Here is a 20,469-nt window from a genome sequence, read left to right on the forward strand (position 1 = left end):
GAAAGTGCTCAACATCCCTAGCCATCAGGGAAATGCAAATCAAAACAACTCTGAGATGCCATCTCACTCCTGTCAGAATGGCTAAAATCAAAAACACTAATGACAGTTTATGCTGGAGAAAATGTGGAGAAAGGGGAACACTCCTCCACTGCCGGTGGGAGTGCCAACTCGTACAGCCACTTTGGAAATCAGTATGGAGATTCCTCAGGAAAATGGGAATCAGTCTACCACAAGACCCAGCAATTCCACTCTTAGGCATATATCCAAAAGATGCCCATTCATACAAGGACATCTCTCCCACTATGTTCATAGCTGCATTATTTGTAATAGCCAGAACTTGGAAGCAACCTAGATGCCTCTCAACTGAAGAGTAGATAGAGAAAATGTGGTACATTTACACAATGGAGTACTATTCAGTGGAAAAAAAACAATGGAATTCTGAAATTTGCAGGCAAATGGATAGCACTGGAAGAAACCATCCTGAGTGAGTTAACCCAGTCACAAAAAGACAAACATCGTATGTACTCTCTCATATATGGATTTTAGACATAGATCTGGGGAGTAGCAGAGTACAATCACACAGCCAGAGAGTCTGGAAAACAGAACCTTTATCCAATGACTGATGGAAGCAGAGGAAGACTGCCACAGCTAAACACTGAGCTGAACTCAGGAATCCAGTAACATAGAGGGAGGACTGATGAGCAAAGGGGTTAAGACTGGGCTGGTTTGACCCCCAGAAACAGCTGACCTGAACAAGGGGTAGCTCTTAAATCCCAGACCGATGGCTGGGAATCCAGCATGGGACTGATCAAGACCCCCTGAATGCGGGTGTCAGTGAGGAGGCCTAGGCAATCTATGGGGCCTTGGGTAGTAGATCAGTATTCATCCGTGGCATACAAATGATCTTTGGGTGCCCATACCACAATGAGAGAGATGCATTCTCACCCTGGACTCTTGGGGGAGGATCTAGGCCATGCCCTGGATGAATGACATACTATGGACACCCCCATGGAGGGCCTCACCGTCCATGGGGAAAGGAGGGTGTATTGGGGGGGGTTGGTAGGAAGGTGTGGGGGGAGGGGAGGGAAATGGAGAGGGACCTGGGATTGACATGTGAAGCACCCTTGTTTCTAATTTAAATTTAAAATAAAAAAACATGATATCTTTTTTTAAAACCCAATTTCCCTGAACAAAAACCATTTCAGGATCTGAATCTTATGTCAAAGCTGAGAATGTTGATTGTACAGAAGAAAAATAGTAAAGATTAGAGACCAGGATAGAAATGAAAAGGGAGGCCTGCAAAGAAGTACTGACGCTGACTAGTGTTTCCCCAACTTGATATAAGCTAGAATCATCTGCCAAAAGAAAACCTCAATGTAGAAAAATGCCTCCATAGGATTGTCCTGTGGCAAGTAGGTGGGGACATGTTCTTCATGAATGAATGGTGTGGGATGGTCTGGCCCATTGCAGGTGATACCACTCCTGGGCAGACAGCTCTGGGTGCATGTAAAGCAAGCTAGTGAACCATGGGAGCAAGCCAGTGAGCAGCATTCATCTGTGGCCGCTGCCTGAGTCCCTATTTCCAGGTCTGTCCGAGTTCCTGCTGGACTTCTCTGAATGGTGGGTTATGATTAGGAAGCACAAGCCAAATAAGCCCTTTCCTCTCTGAACTACTTTAGGTCATTACTCTCATGGCAGAAATATAGAGCCATTAGGACAGCAACTTGTAACCAGTTCTTGAGTTGTTGCAATGACAGGCGTGACTATGTTGTGTTTGGGAGGACTGTGAAAGGATTTTGGAACTTTGGGCTGGGAAAGCCATCGAGTGCTCAAAGTTAAAGGGACTGCTAAGGGGAGATACAGATGCTGAGAACAATGCTCATGATCAAGGCCTGTGTTTCAGAAGAGAAGCAAAGAGCACACTTACATGGTTAAGAACTTGTGGGTTTGGGTTGCTGGGGTTGAACATTCAGTTGTAATTAATTGGTCTTGGCTTTTTTGGGGAGTGGAGTGGGGAGTTTGAGACAGTGTTTCTTTGAGTAACCTTGGCTCGCCTTGAACTCACAGAGATCTGCCTGCCTCTTTCCCTGAAGCACTGGGATTAAAGGCATGTGTCACCACTGCCCTGGCACAGGTTTTGGCTTTTGGATAGATCACTATCAGTACAGATTTTAAAAGAATGTAATTAAACCATACATGTAATTTTATATAGACTTATGTACACTGTAGTTTTTTGTTTGTTTGTTTGTTTTTGGTAGTTAATATGATTTCTAATGGCTTTTTCAGAAACCCTTGCTGTTATTTTACCCTCTTTCCTCTGTACTTGTCTCCATCCCCTCTCTAGTTAGAGCCCTCTTTCCCATTTCCCTGATCAGATCACTTATACCCTGCTGTTACCCTATTTATGGCTCCTCCACACCTTATCCTAGAAATGATCCCTTTTTAATTTCCTTGTTTCTACAGTTTCTCCAGGCTATGTACTCATATATAAAGATTTGGAGCTAGAAAAATCAAATGAACATGCAATATTTGTTTTTTGGCATGTGAATTATATTACTGGATATGACCTTTCCCTAGTTTCATCCATTTACCTGCAAAGTTTATGATTTAATTTTTCTTTACAGCTAAATAGTATTCTATAGTGTGTGTGCCATATTTCTTTATTTTAAGAACATTTAGGTTGTTCTCATTTCCTAGCTATTGTGAATATAGCAGGCTGAGCAAGTATCTGTGGAGTTGGATGACAAGTTATTTGGGTATATGCCAAGGAGTGATATAGCTGGGTCATGTGTAGATTTATTTTTAGCTTTTGGAGAATTCTTCACTCTGACTTCCATAGTGGCTCCACAATTTTTAATCCCCCCCATTGGTGACTAAATTTCAAAGTTGTTTTGATTTGCATTTTCCTAATTGCTAGAGATAATAAACATTTGTGTGTGTGTGTGAGAGAGATCCTTCTTAGCCATTTGTTTTCCTTCATTTTGGAAATCTCTGTTGAGTTCCTGAGTCCATTTTTAAAAATGGACTATCTGATTTTTAATTCTTTTTTGTTTTATATATATATATATTCTGATGCATTTTAATTTTATGTAGTCCTGCTTGTCAACCATTGGCCTTAATTCTTGTGCAAATGAGTCCTGTTGAGAGAGTCCTTTCCTATTGTATCAGGTAGGGTACTGCCTATGTTTTTTTCTAGCAGTTCGAGTGTTTCCCAATTCACATTTAGGTCTTTGGTGCATTTGTTGGAGCTGCTTTCTTTTCTCCAGCTTATGTTTTTGAAATATTTATGAAATATTAACTGGTTAAAGGTATGTGTACTCATGCTTACTTCTTCCGTTTTGGTTCATTGGTTTACACACCTGTTTTTGTGCCAGTACTATATTGTTTTTACTATTGCTCTGTAATATATCTTAGGATCTGGAATACTAACCCCTATAGCACTGTTCTTTCTGTCCAGGAGCCCCCCCCCACTTATCTGGAGTCTTTTGAGTTTCCATATGAATTTTAGGAGGATTTTTTTCTATTTTTGTGAAGAACAAGATGAGTATTTTGATTGGAATTGCACTGAATCTGTAAATAGATTTTGGTTAAATGGTCATTTTCACAATATAAATTCTGCCAATCCATGAGCACAGGCGGTCTTTCCATTTTCTTGTGTCTTTCTTTATCTCATTCTTCAGAAGTTTATTTTTCATGTTAGAGGCTCTTTACTTCCTTGGTTAGGGCTATTTCTATACATATACATACATACATACATACATACATACATACATACATACATACATACTTACATACACACACACATAATTTTCAGGCCTTTGTGAATGGGAGCATGTCCATGATCTTTCTCTGTAGGTTTTTGTTACTGTATAGACAAGCTTTTCATATGTAGCTTTTATTATATTGTGGTATGTTCCATTTGTCCTGCATTCTCTGGGACTTTCGTCATGGAAGCATGTTGGGATTTACTAAGGACTTTTTCTGCAGCTACAGAAATAATCATGCCATCTTATGTTTTCAAGTCAATTTGTGTGGTTTATTACATTTATTGACATGTGTATGTTAAACTATCTCTTAATTTGAGGGATAAAGCCAATTTGATCATCGTGCTTAACCTTTTTGATTTATGTATCTGTTCACAAGTATTTTACTGAGAGTTTTTGAGTCTATGTTCATCAGCAATATTGAACTCTAGTTTTCTTTTTATCTTTACCTAGTTTTTGGTATTAGAAGATACTGCCTTCTGGGAGTGCTCCTTCTGCTTCTATTTTATTTTGAATAGTTTAAGGAGGATTGGCTGCAAATCTTCATTGAAAGTTTGGTAGAATTCTGCTGTTAATCCATTTGGCCCTGGACTTTTTAGCTGGAAGGCTTTTAATTACCATTTCAATCCTAATTTGTTATGGATCTGTTTAGGTGGTTGACTTCTTGGGTTTTTTTTGTTTGTTTGTTTGTTTTGTTTTGTTTTTTGTTTTTTTGAGACAGGGTTTCTTTGTATTGTTTTGGAGGCTGTCCTGAAACTTGCTCTGTAGACAAGGCTGGCTTTGAACTCACAGAGATCCACCTGCCTCTGCCTCCGAGTGCTGGGACTAAAGGCTTGCCACCAACACCTGGCCTGACTTTTTGTTTTATTTATGGTTTGATTGAATCTAAAAATTCATCCCTCTTTTTTAGATTTCCCAGATTAATAGAGTGTAGGTTTAAAAGCATTTCCTTATAATAGTCTGATTTTCTTTGGCATCTGTTGGAATGCTTCCCTGTTAATTTCTGACACTGTTAATTTGGGTCACCTTGCTCTTTCTTTTGGTTAAGCCAAGAGACTGACAATTGTATTCATCTTCTAAAGATCCAACTTTTCGATTCATTGATTCTTCATATTGTTTTGTTTCTATTTCATTAACTTCTGCTCTGATTTTCACTATATTTTGCTGTTTGCTCTTTTTGTTGTTTTTAGATGGGGTCTCCCCTCATAGTTCTTGCTGTCTTGGAGTTCATTATATAGATCAGGCTGGCTTCCAACTCACAGAGGTCAGCCTGCCTCTGTCTCCTGAGTGCTGGAGTTAAAGACATGTACTATCACACCTGGCTTCAACCTGGGTTTGGATTTGGTTTAATTTTTTCATGGTAGCTCACATTTCTTGTATCATCCTTTCCTGTACATTGTTTCTTTCTTTTCTTTCTTTTTTTCCATATTATTTGGTTTAGATTCCCTATTTTCAAACCCTGATAGAATTCTGGTTGGTTCATTCGGCTTGTAAGCTTTAGGTTTCTAGTTATTAGATTTTTCAATTCCATCTTCATCTCAGCCTGAGTCCTGTTTGTAGAGTATAGCCTTCCCCGCCATCTGCCTGGGCCCTGCCACAGTTGCAGTCCCCAAATAACACAGGACACTATATTAATTATGAAGCTGTTGGCCGTTTGCTTGTTTCTTATTGGCCAGCTCTGACTTAAGTATTTAACCCATAATTGTTAATCTAAGTATTTCTCTTACCAGAGAAAAGGGTCCAGACCTCTTACTCCTCTGGAGGCTACATCGTAACTCTCTGTGTCTCTCTTTCCCAGAATCCTCCTCAACTCCTAGTCCCAACTATCTTGCTTCCCTATTGGTCAACAGTGCTTTTTTCAAACCAATCAGACACATTTTTACAGAATGACATCTCCCAACACCTCTTCAGTGTTTTTAATCTCCTTACTAAATTCTGTTCTCATGCCTTTATTTTCCTTAAGTTCTCTGTCCTTAATTTTACTGAGCTGTTTCTTTGTGTCTTCTTTAATTTCCTGCATTCTTATGTGTCCTGGGGTTCAGAGGGTTAGTTTTCTTTGGCAAATATTTTGACAGGACTGGTGGGTTTTAAAGAAGATACTGGCTCAGTCTTTAATATTATTTGTATTTTTGCAATGAGATTCGGACATGTGGACTTTTGTTAGTTCTAAGATTGATATTAATCAGGCAGGTTAGGGCAGGAGAGGATTTGTGGGTGGGTTGTTGGAAATGACTTGAGTGAAATAAAGTCATGTAGACAGAGGGAACTGGGATGGTGATGTATAGGATGTGTCTTCTGGTCTAAGCCAGAAAGGGTGCGGGTAGATTGGACTAGATAGTGAGATTGGATGTAGCACAGACAGGGACAGCAAGTCTAGGAAAAGGCAGGGGCATTAGATATGAGGCCAGAGCTACATTTGGTAAGTTGGGGGAGGGTCAGAGAGACTCACTGGTCTAGACCCTGGAAAAAGATGCAGGAGATCTGGCTAGAACGAGATACTGAATGTGGTATGGAAGGGCCTTGGAAGTTATGACAGATAAGGAGGATCTTGGCAAAAGCCTAGACTTTTTTTTTTCTTTTACAGCACAGGCAGGAATAGCCAAACAAAGCCAGGACAGGAATGTGGATAGAGTAAGATAGATGTGTTGGATTGGACAGGATGCAGGGAAGGGAGTGTCAGGGAAATTCACCAGTCTAGACCCTGGAGAAAGATATGGGAAATCTAGCTGGGTGAAGAGATTTCTTTGTATTGTGTTATTTTGTTTCATTGATCTCAGCCTTGAGTTTGATTATTTTGTCCAATCTACTATTTTTATTACTCCTTCTTTTCTAGGGTTTTCATGTATGTCAGTAAGTTACTAATGTGAGATCTCTCTAGTATTTTGTTGTTGTTGTTTTGATGCTGGCACTTAGTGCTATGAACTTGCATTTTATAAATGCCTTCATTGTGTCTCATAGGCTTGGGTATATTTCCATTTTCATTCAATTCTAAAATGTTTTTAAATTACTTCTTGATCTGTCATCATCCAGTTTTCACTCAGTAATGAGTTATTTTTCATGATTTTGTTTCTGCTGTTGGTATCCAGCCTTAACCCATGGTGATCAGATAGGATGCAGGGTGTTGTTTCAATTTTCTTGTATCTGTTAAGACTTGCTTTGTGCAACCAATATGTGATCAATGAGCTGCCGAGAAGAAAGTACATCATTTAATGTTTAGATGTAATGTTGTGTATAAGTCTACTAGGTCCATTTGTTATATATTTAACTTCATTTAGTTTTTGTCTGAATAACCTGTTGGTGGGATAGGGGTACTAAAGTCCTCCACCATCACTAAGTGAGGGTCAATATGTGACTTGGGTGACTTTGTGTTTGATGCATGTTTAGAATTATAACATCCTCTTGGTAGATTTTTCCCTTTAAGGAGTATGTAATGTCCCTATCTCTTTAAATTAGTTTAGAAGTCTACTTTGTTGGATACTAAAATAGCTACACTCACTTGCTTCTTGTGCCCAGTTTTTTTTAAGAATACTATTTTCCATTCTTTTACCCTCAAATGATGTCTGTCTTTGATGATGATTCCTGTTACACTTTTATGGTATGGACATGTCCCATCCCCTCTCTTTGATTGACTGGTATTATTTGTTCCTTGTGTCCTCTTGAGTGTAGTTAACATCTTCAAACTAAAGTTTGCCTCTCAGTGCCTTTTGTAAAGCAGAATTGGTGAACAGAAATTATATTTGGTGTTTTCACTTTTTTTGTCAATTGTGATTGATAATTTTGCTGTATATAGAAGTCTGTGCTCGCCATCTGTGGTCTCTCAAAGATTGTAGCACATCCATCCAGGATCTTCTGGTTTTCAGTCTCCATTGAGAAGTCAGGTGTTATTCTAAAGGGCCTGCCTTATATGTGACTTGCTCTTTTCCCTTGCAACTTTTAACACCTTTTCTTTGTTCTGTACATTTAGTGTCTTGACTATATATCCTAGAGAATTCTTTTTTGGTCCTGTCTATTTGGTGTTCTGTATGCTTTGTGTGCCCTGATAGACATCCCCGTTAGATTCAGAAAGTTTTCTTGTAGTTCTATTAAAAAATACTGTCTGTGCCTTTGACCTGTATTTATTTTCCTTACTCTATTCCTATTATTCATAGGTTTGGTCTTTTCCTGATATCTCATTTTTCCTCAATGTTTTATGCCTAGATATTTTTTAGATTTAATGTTTTCTTTGACTGAACCATCCTTCTTCTACTTTGCCTTCAAGAAAGACCTGAAACTATCCCTTTCAAGTCTTTTAATTGATTAGTGAGGCTTACCTATGAAGTTTTTGTTTGATATCCTGAAGTTTACATTTCCAGTTGGTTTTTTGTTTTTTTGTTTTGTTTTGTTTTGTTTTTGGTGTACGGGGGTACTTTAATGACTATTTTGTTGTTAAATTCTAGTTTCACATCATAAATTGCTTTCATTACTGCATTCCACTATAAGGTCCTTGAACACATTCTTAATTGCTGTTCTGTGTCAGAAGTCAAATTGCTTCTCTCAGGGCTTACTGCAAAATGTTAGCTGGCTTCAGGAGGTGACTTATTGTCTTGATTGTTAATGGTTGTTGTTTCTGCACTATTATTTAGGCACCTGGAGTAATATTTGGTCTTGTTTTGTTGGGTTCCATAGGGGATGGAGGAAAGCTAGTGTATTTATAGTTTTTTTAAAAGTGTCATTTGATCCTTCCTGTTCTCCTGTGAGATACTGGAAATGTTATTTTCATTCTTCACACATAAAAATCTGAGTCAAGAAACTTTAAACAATTTGCTGTTTTCATACTGTCTTGGTACCTGTCCTCAAATGCAAGCACTTTAATTCAAATCTAAAGTTCTTTTCTGATGTAAAATGGCACTTTTTCTATCAAGGTATTCATCAAATACCTTTAATGTGAATATTCCAGGCTGATGTCATACAAACTTTAAAGCATATATCCAAAAGAGTATCTTTGGCTGTACTGGTTTGATTCAGCAAAACACACAGTTTATCTGAATCAACAATGTCTGAGGCATCTACTGAAATTAAATTCTTGAGCTCTACTAAAAAACTATTGATCTTTGGTGCATGCCTTTAATCCCAGCACTCGGGAGGCAGAGGCAGGCAGACCTCTGTGAACTCGAGGCCAGCCTGGCCTACAGAGCGAGTTCCAGGACAACCTCCAAAACAATACAGAACAGAAAAACCCTGTCTCAAAAAACCAAAAAGTATATATATATATATATATATATATATATATATATATATATATATTGATCTGTCAACCAGAATCTGTGTGAAGGTCAAAAAAGTCTTTTTACAGGTATACAGGTATCTCTATTTGTATATCAAGTTCAAAATTTTCTAGGTTGATTTACCATTTCTCATCTTTTTTCTTTAAACAAACCTATTTCACCTAAAGTTCTTACCTAACATTTTAGCAGGTAGTAATTATAAGTTATAAACTCCCGAAAATACCTTGCTCTTTCCCAACTTACCACTACAGTTTCAATTATCTTTCCCAATTATTTTCAAAATCTATCAGTTCTTAAAAGGACTCAAATATAGGGAGCAGAGAAGTGGCTCAGAGGCCCGGAATGCTTTCTGATTTTCCTGAGGATCTGGATTTGCTTCCCACATCCCCACTGGATGTCTCACAACTGTCTGTAACTCCAACTCCAAGGAATATAATACCCTCCTCTGGACTTCACAGATATCTGCACTTACATGGCATACTAAAAATTTAAAAATAAAGACTTTAATAATTAATTTTTCTGTAGCCATCTTTCTGTAATGCCTTAACACTTTGTCTATATTAACTTAATTATGCTACACTACACAAAACAAAATTGCCACCTTCAAGCAATTTTTAGGCAGGAAGAACTGTAGCTGATGTATCTTAGTATTCCATTATACAGTATACTAAATATTATCAATAAACGCTCCTGAATTTGCTTCCAGTGAATCAGTAATAACAAATTTAAAATTCAAAGATTAAAGGACTGATAGAAGTCAAATTTCTCAGGTACTACTACTTTTCTACAAAGATATAGGCAAATGATGTCTAGCAAACAGCAAGTGTTCCTATTTGCTAGATAGAAAACTACTAGCATTTGAAGACAAGATACTCTTTGCAACGTGCAAAAAAATGTTTCAATGTGGTATAAATCCCCACTTTTCAACAGCTAATTAGTAGTTAACCGATTTCATGCTAAAGTATTTTTAAAGGTTTTATACTAAACACTTCTTGAGAATTTTGTCATTGGAAGAGGGTTGCTGATAGTATGAATCTTCTTCAAGGTAAATGAAATTCATTAATATCAGAAAGTATTATCAATTATGGCAACTTTAGTCTTAGTATCAGATATGTGTCTAAAGCAAGCTTCAAACAAAACAATAATAGATACATAATGACTGTGGTAAATGCTACATGGGAGAGAGGAAGGATATGGTACACAAGTTCTGAATAACTTCATAGAATTTCATTTAATAAGTATATTTAAAATTCATTTCTCCAAAAGAGAGCATTTTAATTACATTCAAATTATATTCACTACCAACAAACACATCATTTATTTACAAGGCTAGATATTACAAAACAGATGAAAATTTAAACAAGTTTTATGTTTTAAAAGTTCTTTCAAATTTGGAATCTTGAAAACGTCTACATATACACCTAAAAAAAGTATACATTATCAGGAAAACTATAATTTTTTGAATAGGAAAAGAAATGTAATACACATACAATGAAGCATAATTCACTTTGGCTCAGCTTACAGGTATGTCTCCAAGTGTGTGAGTGAGTGGGTGGATAAATGAGTGTGTGTGTGCACATGTATGCATTCATATATTACATATTCATCTATACATATCACAATTTCTAGTACAGGCAAGTCACATCGGATATCTTAAAGCAATGCACCAATACGTTTTCTCAGAGAAAGTAGAAGAGTTCTCAAGACTTCATGCTGATCCATGATTTTTCAAATCTTTGTTCTCAAATATAGAACCAGACTTTTGTTTTCTTTTCAACTTTAAATTCATTTTATAACAATGACTCAAATGCCATGAAAAGTACTGTCAAGTCTGCTCTATTTAAAGCTCAGTAACACAGACATGTCTATTGTTTCTGTCCTGTACTTCTACTCTCTAAAAAGTCTGTAAGGAAACCTTTAACTAGTGATGGGAAAGACATCAAACAGTTACTCTGAGATGGTAAAGAAACACGAGGCTTGGCATTCACACAGACTTACAAAGATAAATGCCCCATTTATATAAAACATAGGAAAGGAAAAAAGACTGAAAACTAAATGGAAGAAGACATTAAGAATTGTGGTTCTTGTGAGCTTTAGTTTCAAAGATAATACAGCAACCAAGCTACGATAACTGCTGAACATTAAAAAAAAACTGTATGAATTTCCATAAATTTCAGTGTTTCTAAATTAGGTTTCTATAACAAAACAAAGAGGTCATAATAGTAATAGCTATGTGAAGGTTGTCTCATGGGAATAAAAAAAGAATGGGTATAATGTACATCAGTTAAAAGAGGCAGGACCAGGAATAAAATTAAGCACTGGTCTGATCAAAGGCAGAGAGAAACTACCTTCCTTCAGATTTTATCTCATTCTGTAATCAGAGAAAAATAGCATTCCTTCTGTTTTTCTTTACTATGTCTCAGGTTAAAATAACAAAATGTACAGCCCTTATAAATACACTAATACACTAGTTCTTCAAGAGATAACTTAAACTTTTAGACTTTTAGGTTTTTGTTTGGTTTGGTTGCTTAATGATAAACCTAAAAGCAGACTCTTCTAGAATAGTGTTTAGATGTACTGATATATCCATGCCTTTCCCAAATTAAATAGTCAGCAATAAGAGTTTGGCATCACTGGGAGGTGGTGGCATAAGCCTTTAATCCCAGCATTCAGGGAGCAGCAGCAGGCGGATCTCTGAGTTCCAGGCCTGCTGGTCTACAGAGCTACTTCCAGGACAGCCAAGGCTACACAAAGAAATCCTGTCTGGAAAAGCAAAAACAAACAAAAAAACCAAACAAATCCAAAAAGTCTGTCATCATCAACAGAATGTTTTAAAGAAATGTTGCAAATTAAGTGCTGTTGTATCAAACATCAAAATTGCTATTTTGTCCATCAAAAACATATAATTAACATTATATAATCACTGCCTACAATCATTACAAAAATGTAAATGATCTTTTCCTCTATATGAAAATGATGATTCGGAAGTAACACTCTAAGATACAAAACCCACTCATGACACACAACACCTCACCAACGTTTAAACAAGTCAGTGCATTCAGTAGTTACAACACACATAATGCTCTTCCACAGCCAGGAGTTCTGAAAAAAAAAAAAAAAAGGTAAATAACCTGAAAGTCATTCCAATGAGAACAAATTATGTGAATAGTGCCCAAGTCAAATATTGTATAACCTGAATGTCAATGTCAATCAGCTGGAGTTTTTTCTCCCAATGGAAGGCGTTCCCATAATTGGAGCAACTGTTCACCAACCTGAGGCTCTAGCTCCTAGATAAGCCAAAAGATAAAATAAACATTAAAAAGACCTTGGCTGAATATTTTTTAATCATTAAAATATATGTGAAAAAAACACTTTAAATTTCACATTTAAAAAAATCAGATCATGCTAATATCAAATGGTATACACTATTTCTAATTTTCTGTTTTTATAGAGTTGACATTCAGATTTAAAATTCTACTTAGGGTGAATCTCTTGCACTTTTTGTGATGAACTGACAACAAATTTCCATGAAATAAATTGGTATTTTGTCTAGATGAAAATAATGCATTATTTTAAGTGGAGACTCAATAGAAACTTGATTTGGACTTCCGAAGTTTGAAACCTAGAAGCTTTGAGACTTTCTACCCAAGAAAGCATCTTTTTTTTTTTTTTTTTTTGGTTTTTACAAGACAGGGTTTCTCTGTATTGTTTTGGAGGCTGTCGGTCCAGCCTGGCCTCGAACTCACAGAGATCCGCCTGCCTCTGCCTCCCGAGTGCTGGGATTAAAGGTGTGCACCACCACCGCCCGGCCCAAGAAAGCATCTTAAGTGACTAATATTCTTACCTTAGAAATTACTTAATTTAAATCAAAATTAATGAATTAAAATGTCATGACATGAATAAAAAGAATGTCACCTTTCTGTCTTCCAGTGGCATGGATGATACTTCTAAAGAGTACATAGAAAGAACTTAACACTTTCCCCAGGGTGGTCTGAAGTAAGCCACAATGCTCCACATAAACTACTGGATGTAATTTTTGGTAAAAACTAACCTCTGAATCTACTTTTTCCCATGTAGGCCGGGACCAATAGCTCCCTATACTGTTAGTAATAAGAGATTACATGATGCAGCTAGCATAGTATTTTGCCACTATTCATTAATTCTCATCATGTTACTAACTTAAATGCACAGGGACAACATCAAAAAAAAAAAAAGGAAAGGAGACAGAATTAAAGTAAGCCACTAGAATTAAAAGGCTACAAAATGTGCTTAAACTACAAGGAAGCTGAGCTGACGGTGCTGTCAGCGTGAGACTTCAGTCACATTACCTCACGATGGTACTCTGCTTTGGTCACATGTCTCATTAATAAGACAATAGAAACCTCCAGGAAGTGACTTATGAAAGATTCCATATGGCAAGAAACAAGACTTAACAAAATGTTTTAAAGGATGTATAAGACATTTGTAAGCTTTTATACTCTTTTTCTTTTTCCCCCTTAAAAAGCTGTTTATTGGTAGTGGGTTGGGAGGGATGGCAGAATTAGCATTCACAAACAACACCACACTCCAGTCACAAGGGCAGCAAGAAAGATGGGACAGAGTCTGAAGGCCCCCTCTTGAATAGCAAGTGGGTAGGCCGGGGCCTGGAGTGTTGGTGGGGCAGCCAGCCTTAGATCACCTCTGGTTAGTAGGCATAGTTAGAGATGAAGAGAGATTCACTGGCTGCGGCTCCAGACTGACCCACTTGGGGCGTACTTTCCTTGACAAGCGAGGCTGTTGGTCAGGGCTTGCTTAATGTACTCCTCTTGGGCAGCCTTCAGGTTCTCCTTCTTCCCACCACAGGCCTTCAGAGCAGAGGTCTTCAGGGCTCAGCGATAAGAGAAAGGCAAGGCCCATGCTTCAGCATTGGGCACTTGTTGACAGCACTGGGGTTGATGGATGCCTCTTCCTCACTCTGTGCTCCAGACAGGAAAGTGACCCCAGGAACAGCAGAGGGCACTGTGCAATGAAGTGCTGTGACAGTTGCCATGGCAATCTCCTCATTGGAAAATTTCTGGGTACAGGCATGGCCCGGGGTGACCATGTTGGGCTTCAGCAATGTGCCTTCCAGATAGACATGGTGGTCACTCAGAGCCTTGTAGACAGCAGCCAGTACCTTCTCAGTTACATACTTGTAACACTTTAAAGTCATGGTTCCCATCAGGGAGGATTTCAGGCTCCACAATGGGTACAATACCATTCTTGTGGCAGATGCTTGCATAACTGGCCAGAACACTGGCATTTTCCATGATGGCAAGGACTGAGGGAATATGTTCCCCAATCTTCAGAACACAACACCACTTAGCAAAGTCAGTTCCATCCTTCCCATACTAGGCACATCATTCAGACAGCCCATCCAGCCCTTGAATGGTGGTCTCACCATTGGTTCCTGCCAGGGGCAGCACGCCTTTGTCTACCTTAATGCCCACAACACCGCCCTTGGACTTGATAACTTGGGGGAAGTGATGTCTATCATCCACCTTCTGGTACAGTGTTTCATGGAAGAGGATCACCCCCCCCCCCAAAGCAGGGGTTCACGCGGTCATCAGCAGTTACGCCTGTTCTCTTCGGTGTTCTCAGTGCCAATAAGACTGCAGGCACTTGGCAATGCTTCTAGGAAACTCACTCATCTGCAGCCAGGATGCCCTTTTCTGGGGCCACAATTCGATGAGCGATGTCAGATGGCAACTTTTTCAGCTCCAAGGTCAGTGCTGGATATAGGTAGGGCATGGTGCTGGTGACAGCATGTTCCTGGCACAGAAGGGGTGGGTCTGCCGGATAAGGAGGTGGTAGGAGAAAGGACAGAGGAACGAACACAGCTAGTCACCAGAACCCCATTCTGCAGGGCATTCCAAAAGAACTCAGCCTGTTCAACTGGGCAAGTTTTTATACTCTTTATAAGTCAAAACCACTGTTGTTCATGTGTATTCGGTATACGCAATTTTTATTTATACATCTTTTTCCTTTGAGCAGTAACAAAGAAAACAAAATCAAAAGAAAAAACTTAAGATGCCAATACATACCTGCCCGTCTCTGCTTATCTGTACTTTCTTGTTGTCATTCCAAGGATTGAGTAAATGGTGTGCAAACTGAAAGGGTAGGCTTTCTTTGCGTATCCACTCCACTTTAAATACTCCGCCTAGTCCAGCTGACCCCCAGTCCTGGCTCTTCTCCCTTCCTATCTCAGAAGACATCCTAGAGAATCCCTGTATAAAAAAAATTAAGGGAAGAGAAGGAAGCAAAGATGATATTAAAATTTCTATATCTATCCAATAGTTAATTACAATTTTATAGGAATTTTCAATAAAAAGATACAATATTAAAATAATATTAATTTATCAAGAACCAAAGTTTCTTTATCAAATTTTGAAAGATAAACCAATTCTAGCTTAACATAATTTCAAATATTAATAATTACTAAATAATGTATCAACAATTGTAAGTCAGCATTTATTACATAAAATAATCATCAAGCTTGTAATTTTTATCTATGAATACTATAAATATGAAATAATTCAATAGTTTAATTCAATGGTTTGAAAGTTAAGTCAAAGGCAGTTAAGAAACCATCTCAGAGATAGAGATGGCTTAATAGAGAAGTGCATTAGCTACTCTTCCAGAGGACCTGGGTTCGATTCCCACCACCCATTTGATGGCTCATGACCAACCTCTTCTGGCCACTACAGGTACTGTATGCATGTGGTGCACATACAGACATTCAGGCAAAACAACCATATAATATAACATAATTTTGAAATTTCTTTTAAAAAGAAGCATGGTCTATTAATTGTCAATAGCTTTTCCAGTCCACACAAACATTTTACACAGGCAAAGCTTCATGGTATTTCATCCATTAACAGATTCAAAGCTGCTGTCAGAAGAAAGAATGACTCATTCGAAACACTCTGGAAATTCAAGGTAAAAGCACAGTTCTACTACCCACTTGCAGAAATGTGAAATCTACTTCACTCCCAGGCACTACAGACAATTTTATTGCACCCAATACAATAAAAATTTAGGGCTTGGTTTTGTTTTTCTCTGAATTTGAGAGTGTAACCTACAGGCAAAACCAAGCCCATCTTATTGATTCAGGATGGCTCACCTGGAAATGTCCAGATCCTTGAACAGAAAATACCAAGTAAACCATGCTGCTCTCCCAAAAGGCTCGGTTTAGCTTCCGCTCATTACTAGGGGTTGTAGACCAGATACCCTTCTGTTGAGAAATTTCAAGGTTTCTCAGATTGCTACTCTTCATTATGAAGTATCGAATAGGCATGTTTGGTCTTGGTGAAGGAGATTTTGAGCCCTATGAAAGAATGCATATGTTCTTGAAAGGGAATTTGACCTTTCAACGCCAGCAGGCTCTCACAAACATCTTCAAAACCACATAAACTTTACCAAATATTCAACAAATGTAAACAGTTGTCATACATTGAAACCTTTACAATCCTTAATCAAAAAGCCAAAAAGTAGCACTTATTTCCAAAGAATTGAAAATGCCTTGGACCAAGAAAGGAACTTTATTAGTTTTAATTTACACTAGAATCAATTTTCAGAAAATGTTTTTAAAAACTTTCAATGATGGAAACAAAACCAAAATTGCTTCAGTTTACTACCTCGAGGCAGTTTCAAGATGACAAAGGAAACAGTCCAGCACTCTCACTGAAGCTCAGACACCAAGTGACTAAAAGGGGCACAGCAATGTAAAAAGGCATTGAACAAATATCTCCAGAGAAACTGCAGAAGGCCCCCCAAAAGTGGCTGGCTAGGCGCTGACCTGACCAAGAATTCAAACAAAGAATGTGCTGAGAGTAGGCAAAGGATGGAAGGAAAGCAGTACACTAAATAATTGCCATGTCTCCCGCACGGTTGGGAATCCTTGCTACCCTCAGCCAGAGCAGACAACTTGTCAAACACAGTGCACCTGCCCTTAGAGGGCTGAACCTAAATAATGGAAGGAAACTAAGACCAGAACAAAGACTGCTCAGGACCTACTGGAACACTTCTTTTAATCAAACCTCAAAAGGATTAAATTGGCAAGATAGCTCAGCAAGAAAACATGAAGACCTGAGTTTGATCTCTAGGGCCTGTGGTGGAAGAAGAGAACTGCCTCCTGAAAATTCTCTTGGCATGTGAATGCACACATGCACATATATTTACACGAACACATACATACACACAATTTTCATAAGTTAAAAAGTATTAAAGTAATTGTAACTTACCTAGATAACAGAACAAAATCTAACACTATTCAAGGGAACATAACAAAAATCTAGCAGTCAATCAAATTTACAAGAAATGCAAACAAAATAAAGGATCCATAACCAGGAAAAAAAATCAATACATGAAGACTCACATTGCAGATTTTAAAGATAGTAGACGAGAATGGTAAAGCACCTATTATAAATTGTGTGAATGATATTGAAGATTAAAAAAATTAATACTATAAAGAGGTATTTTTTAAAAGATTGTTTTTATTTAAATTAGAAACAAGCTTGCTTCACATGTCAATCCCAGCTCCCTCTCCCTCTTCTCCTCCCCCCCATGACTCCCCCCTCTCCTACCCCCTACCCAATCCCTACTCAGTTCCCCAGGGAGGGTGAGGCCCTCCATGGGGGATCTCCAGAGTCTGTCACTTTGTTCAGGGCAGGGCCTAGGACCTCCCCCAAGAGTCCAGGCTGAGAGAGCATCCCTCATTGTGGGATGGGCACCCAAAGTCCATTTGTGTGTCAGGGATAAATACTGATCCACTACCCAAGGCCCCATAGATTGCCTAGGACTCCTCACTGACACCCACATTCAGGGGGTCTGGATCAGTCCCATGCTAGCCTCCCAGCCATCAGCCTGGGGTCCAAGAGCTCCCTTAAAAGAGGTATTTTTAAATAGCAGGATATATTAAAGGCACACGGGGAACCCTGAGACAAAATAGTAACTGCAAATAATGACATTACAAAAAAAAAAACACAAATAGTTTATACTCAAATATGTCACCAAATGAAGAGATGGAAATAAAATTTTATAAAAATAAAGCCAAGAGGGAGAAATGATTAGAAAAAAAAGTATCACACTATGAAATATTGAGTGGTCTTATATATACAACACAGATATAAAATATACATACAGATATTTAGCAAGAATTCCAGAAAAGAGGGGAGAAAGGGTAGATAAGAGAAATAATAGAGATTATATAGACTTAGATTTTCTAAGAACTGATGAAATTATAGATATACAAATTGAAAAACAAAGAGGATCAGAGGAAGCACTATCAAAATTCAGTTCCTCAAAAACCAGTGATTGATGACTACCTTAATTGTTATAGAACCTTCATTCAGCAAATGATGGAAGTAGCTGCTAGATGAAGGAGAATCAGTTTTCTTCAAGGACCAAGTCCCTGATAGGTTATGTAATCCCAAGTGATGAAATTTAGCACAGTAATGTGTGTGTGTATGTGTGTGTGTGTGTAGGTAGGTATATGTGTTCATATGTGTATCAATAATCAGAGAAGCAAAGATCATGAATGTGAGAGAGAATAGGGTAGGCACAGGAATTGTCAGAGCAGGGAGTGTTAGGGGTAGAAATGATGTAAACAGAGTACTCATGTATGAAATTCTCAAAAATAATTATATTTTAAAATGGCTTTACTAGTGAGTTCTACCACAAACATATGCAAGAAACAATACCAACTCTAAACATGTATTTCAAAATGCTGAAAGTGAGTATTTCACAGCTAATCTCATAAGAACAGCATTAACCAGGTGTCTTATTATTTTTCTATTGCTGTGAATAGACACCATGACCAAGGCAAGTCTTACAAAAGAAAGCATTTAATTGGGGATTTACTTAAAATTCAGAGGGTTAGTCCTTTAAAATCATGGTGGGGAGCATGGTAACAGGCAGGCATGGTGATGAAGTAGAGGTTAACATCTTGACCCAAAGGGAGCAGGTGAAGGGGGAGGGAGGGGAGAGGGGTGGGAGGCATGGAGGGAGGGAGGGAGGGAGGAAGGGCAGGAAGGAAGGAGGGAGGGAGGGAGGACTGGGTTTGGTGTGGTCTTTTGCAATATCTGAGTCCACCCCCAAGAACACACTTCCTCCAATAAGGCCACACCAAGTATTCTTCTAATCTTTCTCAAACAGTCCACCAAGTGGTGCTAAGAATACAAAGATAAGAGCCTCCATGAGAGGTCATTCTCATTCAAAACATTACACCTGCTTTCAAAATTCTACAAAAATAACAAGAAAAAAAAAAGAGTACCGAACAATTACCCTCATGAACAGCACTGACAACAAAAATTTTGATTCAACAAAGTCAAATACAGCAATATACAAAAGGCTAGCATGCCTGAAGCACTGTGGTGGTTTGAATATGAGTGATCCCCATAGCTTCATAGGTTTGAATGCTTGGTCATTAGGGAAGAGAAACACTTGACAGTGATTAGGAGGTGTGACTTTGTTGGAGCAGGAGGAAGCATGTTACTAGGGGTGGGTGGGCTTTGGGGTTTCAAAACCTCAGGCCTGGCCCAGTGTGTATGTGTCTGTCTGCTGCCGGTGGATCCAGACGCAGAACTCTCAGGTACCATGTGGGCCTGTGTGCCACCATGCTCCCCACCATGAGGAAAATGTACTAACCCTCTGAACTGCAAGCCAGCTCCAATTAAATGCTTTCCTTTTATAAGACTTGCTATGGTTATGGTGTCTCTTCACAGCAAGAGAACAACTGACCAGGACAAGTAAAAGTGTCAGAAAATGAACAAAATCTATTATCTACAGACAAATAATTCAGACAGAATAGGTAGAAAGAACACTGAACTTAAATTCTGACTCATAATAAAGCCAAGAAATTAGATCCAAAGGAAATGTTTATAGTTACAGTACATCAAATGGTGAAACACTTGACAGCTTCCTGCTAAGGCCAAGGCAATGGTTACTTTTCTCAGTTTTCACACAGCATTTTACTAAAGGCCCTAGACAGAGAAAAAAAGGAGTAGAGGAATAAACAAAAATCAGATTGGGAAGGAAAAAATGTGGAAAGTAAAAGTAAGAATTAGTGGAAAGTATAATTACATGTATAGACAGAAGTCAAGAAAGGCATGGAGATGCACACCTATAGTTACAGCTGTTTAGAAGAAAAGGTGACAGGTCAGAAATCAAACACTGACTGCAAGTCTCATTATAGTCTATATAATCAAGTCAGTGTAATACTGACCAAAACAGAAAAACACTTATCAGTGAAACTCAATAGAGTCCAATAAAAAGATCAAACATTTATGATCAAAATATGCCAGAGTAAGTAATGGGAGGGCAATCTTTTTGGAAATTGATACTAGAACAATTGCATAGATAAGAAAAAAATTTTTATCTATACGATAAAAACTAATTTGAAATAGTATCACATACCTAAATGT

The 20,469-nt window shown here is 38.1% G+C and overlaps 1 protein-coding gene and 1 pseudogene across 1 annotated transcript in view; both read right to left on the reverse strand.

The window, feature by feature from the left end:
- Positions 1-10,240: 10,240 nt before the first annotated feature.
- The window catches only part of Ythdc2 (YTH domain containing 2), a 62,914-nt gene continuing 52,685 nt past the window's right edge, over positions 10,241-20,469 (reverse strand). The window contains exons 27-30 of the mRNA XM_040741850.1: positions 16,170-16,373; positions 15,091-15,273; positions 12,222-12,315; positions 10,241-12,130 (exon numbers count right to left, since the gene is read on the reverse strand). Coding sequence (XP_040597784.1) covers positions 12,235-12,315; positions 15,091-15,273; positions 16,170-16,373 — 468 coding nt within the window. The 3' untranslated portion in view covers positions 10,241-12,130; positions 12,222-12,234. The remainder of the gene's footprint in view (positions 12,131-12,221; positions 12,316-15,090; positions 15,274-16,169; positions 16,374-20,469) is intronic.
- LOC101835753 lies at positions 12,357-15,052 on the reverse strand (annotated as a pseudogene).

The sequence above is a fragment of the Mesocricetus auratus genome, unplaced genomic scaffold (genome assembly GCF_017639785.1).
Source record: "Mesocricetus auratus isolate SY011 unplaced genomic scaffold, BCM_Maur_2.0 Super-Scaffold_6730, whole genome shotgun sequence".
In the NCBI taxonomy this organism is placed as follows: Eukaryota; Metazoa; Chordata; class Mammalia; order Rodentia; family Cricetidae; genus Mesocricetus; species Mesocricetus auratus.